The 2,319-nt window shown below is 33.3% G+C and overlaps 1 protein-coding gene across 1 annotated transcript; it reads right to left on the reverse strand.

Moving 5' to 3' along the window:
* LOC124896937 lies at nt 1–445 on the reverse strand (the record flags this gene model as incomplete). The annotated part of the gene is given in 1 exon segment (XM_047408866.1): nt 1–445. A coding segment is annotated over 1 exon segment (395 nt), but the record flags the coding sequence as incomplete, so codon positions are not given.
* Between the last annotated feature and the right edge of the window lie 1,874 nt (nt 446–2,319).

Raw genomic sequence — 2,319 nt, forward strand, 5'->3', positions numbered from 1 at the left:
CCAGAAGACATGGGTGGATGAGCAAATGCCCATGGACGTGGATGGAACCATCGATACCACCAAAACCAATCTAGTTCCTTATCAGCGGCTTCTGTAGTGGCAATTTCGGACTTTGAAGATGGAGACGCACGTGGTGGATGGTTGAACCATGGATGAGAGGGAAACTTGTGGCGGAAACCTCCAGAAGACATGGGTGGATGAGCAAATGCCCATGGGCGGGGATGGAACCATCGATAACGATACCAAGACCACCACCAATCTGGTTCCATATTAGTTTCTGCAGTATCAATTTCATCGTTTGAGAATGAATCAGGATTCTCACTACTTGCTAAACACAAGTTGACAAGTAGAAAAATGCAAATGAGAAAGGTAATAAGGCCATTTTTCTTAGCCATAGCTAATAGTATAAGTTTTTCTTTTTGGAACTCTTGAGATGAATTATGAAGGTTGGTGTAGTGAGGATTTTATAGGGTTGTCAAGCAAGAGATTCATTTGGTTTAGGAGAATTTTCTAGTTTATCAACTATTTGATTTTCTTTTATTCATGTTTATCATAAGTGGAGTTTGTATACAAATTAAATTCTTAAAGTTAAGTGTAATTATCAAGAAGTGAAGAAGATGACAGTGTGACGAATATCAATAGAGTTTGCTTTAGAACCAACCAGGCTCTATTGATCGGAGTCTGGTAGAACCTTCATCGAAAAATTATATTATTTATATATGATTAAAATTATTTTTATAATTAGATGACGAGATGTTAACCTTTTTAACTTCTTCGTGTGTTTATTGTTGGTGCTCATTTACTGTATGATTTTTTTGTTTCATTTGCGTACACATTATCTTATTCAGACTCTACTATCCATTACGATTTCCATGAAAAATATAAATATCATTTGAATCTACTATCCATTACGATTTCCATGAAAAATATAAATATCATTTGAAACAACGTAACTTTAAATTGCATGGTTAATTCATGTTTGTTTCCTTATGAAATTTTAAGGTTAAAAGTTTTAATTGCACCTATTTGATTTGGCACAAACACACAAGGTTTATGCTATATCTTTACACGTCTGATCACTTTTAAAGTATAATTTTTTTTTTTAAAAAAAATTATCATTCTCTTTTTAAACAAACTAATAAGAACATAGTGTCACATATATTGTGATGATTGGCAAAAAATTTTTGGTCTATTCATAAATACGCCTAAAGTATTTGTTTTTGACTTGTTTAGAAAAAACTCTTTTTCCTTCTACAAAAAAAAAAAGAGAGCATACAAATACTCAATAATATAGAATAAAACTCAAAACTTTATTTCACTATAATCAGAATTAAGCAATATAAAAATAGAAACTACTTAGAGATTAATAAAAACAAAATTAACTACTTTAGAACTAATAATCCTAAATTAACTACTTTAGAACTAATAATCCTGATCAATAAAATATTGATCTATGGATATTCTTAATTATTCTTCTCTCCCTTAGATGGAGACGCACGTGGTGGATGCTTGAATTTTGGCCATGAATGATAAGGAAATTGGTGACGGAAACCTCCAGAAGACATGGGTGGATGAGCAAATGCCCATGGACGTGGATGGAACCATGGATGACGCGGATACCAAAACCACCAATCTAGTTCCTTATCAGCGGCTTCTGTAGTGGCAATTTCAGCTTCTGTAGTGGCAATTTCAGATTTTGAAGATGGAGACGCACGTGGTGGATGCTTGAACCATGGATGAGAAGGAAACTTGTGGCGGAAACCGCCAGAAGACATGGGTGGATGAGCAAATGCCCATGGACGTGGATGGAACCATCGATGACGATACCACCAAAACCACCAATTTGGTTCCATATTAGTTTCTGCAGTATCCATTTCATCATTTGAAAATGAATCGGGATTCTCACTACTTGCTAAACATAAGTTAACAAGTAGAAAAATGCAGATGAGAAAGGTAATAATGGAATTTTTCTTAGCCATAGCTAATAGTAAGTTTTTCTTTTTTTGTAACTCTTGTGATGAAAATGAAGGGTGTGGTGGGGATTTTATACGGTTTCATTTGACTTTGGAGAATTTTCAAGTATATCAACTATTTGATTTTATTTCATTCATGTTTATCATAAGTGGAGTTTGCATACAAATTAAATTTTTAAAGTTAACTGTAATTATCAAGAAGTGAAGAAGTGGAGTTTGTATACAAATTAAATTCTTAAAGTTAAGTGTAATTATCAAGAAGTGAAGAAGATAACAGTGTGATGAATATCAATAGAGTTTGCTTTCGAATAATCTCTTTTCTACTCAACTCATGCGGAGAAATAAA

The sequence above is a fragment of the Capsicum annuum genome, chromosome 3, assembly GCF_002878395.1.
Source record: "Capsicum annuum cultivar UCD-10X-F1 chromosome 3, UCD10Xv1.1, whole genome shotgun sequence".
NCBI classification, from domain to species: Eukaryota; Viridiplantae; Streptophyta; class Magnoliopsida; order Solanales; family Solanaceae; genus Capsicum; species Capsicum annuum.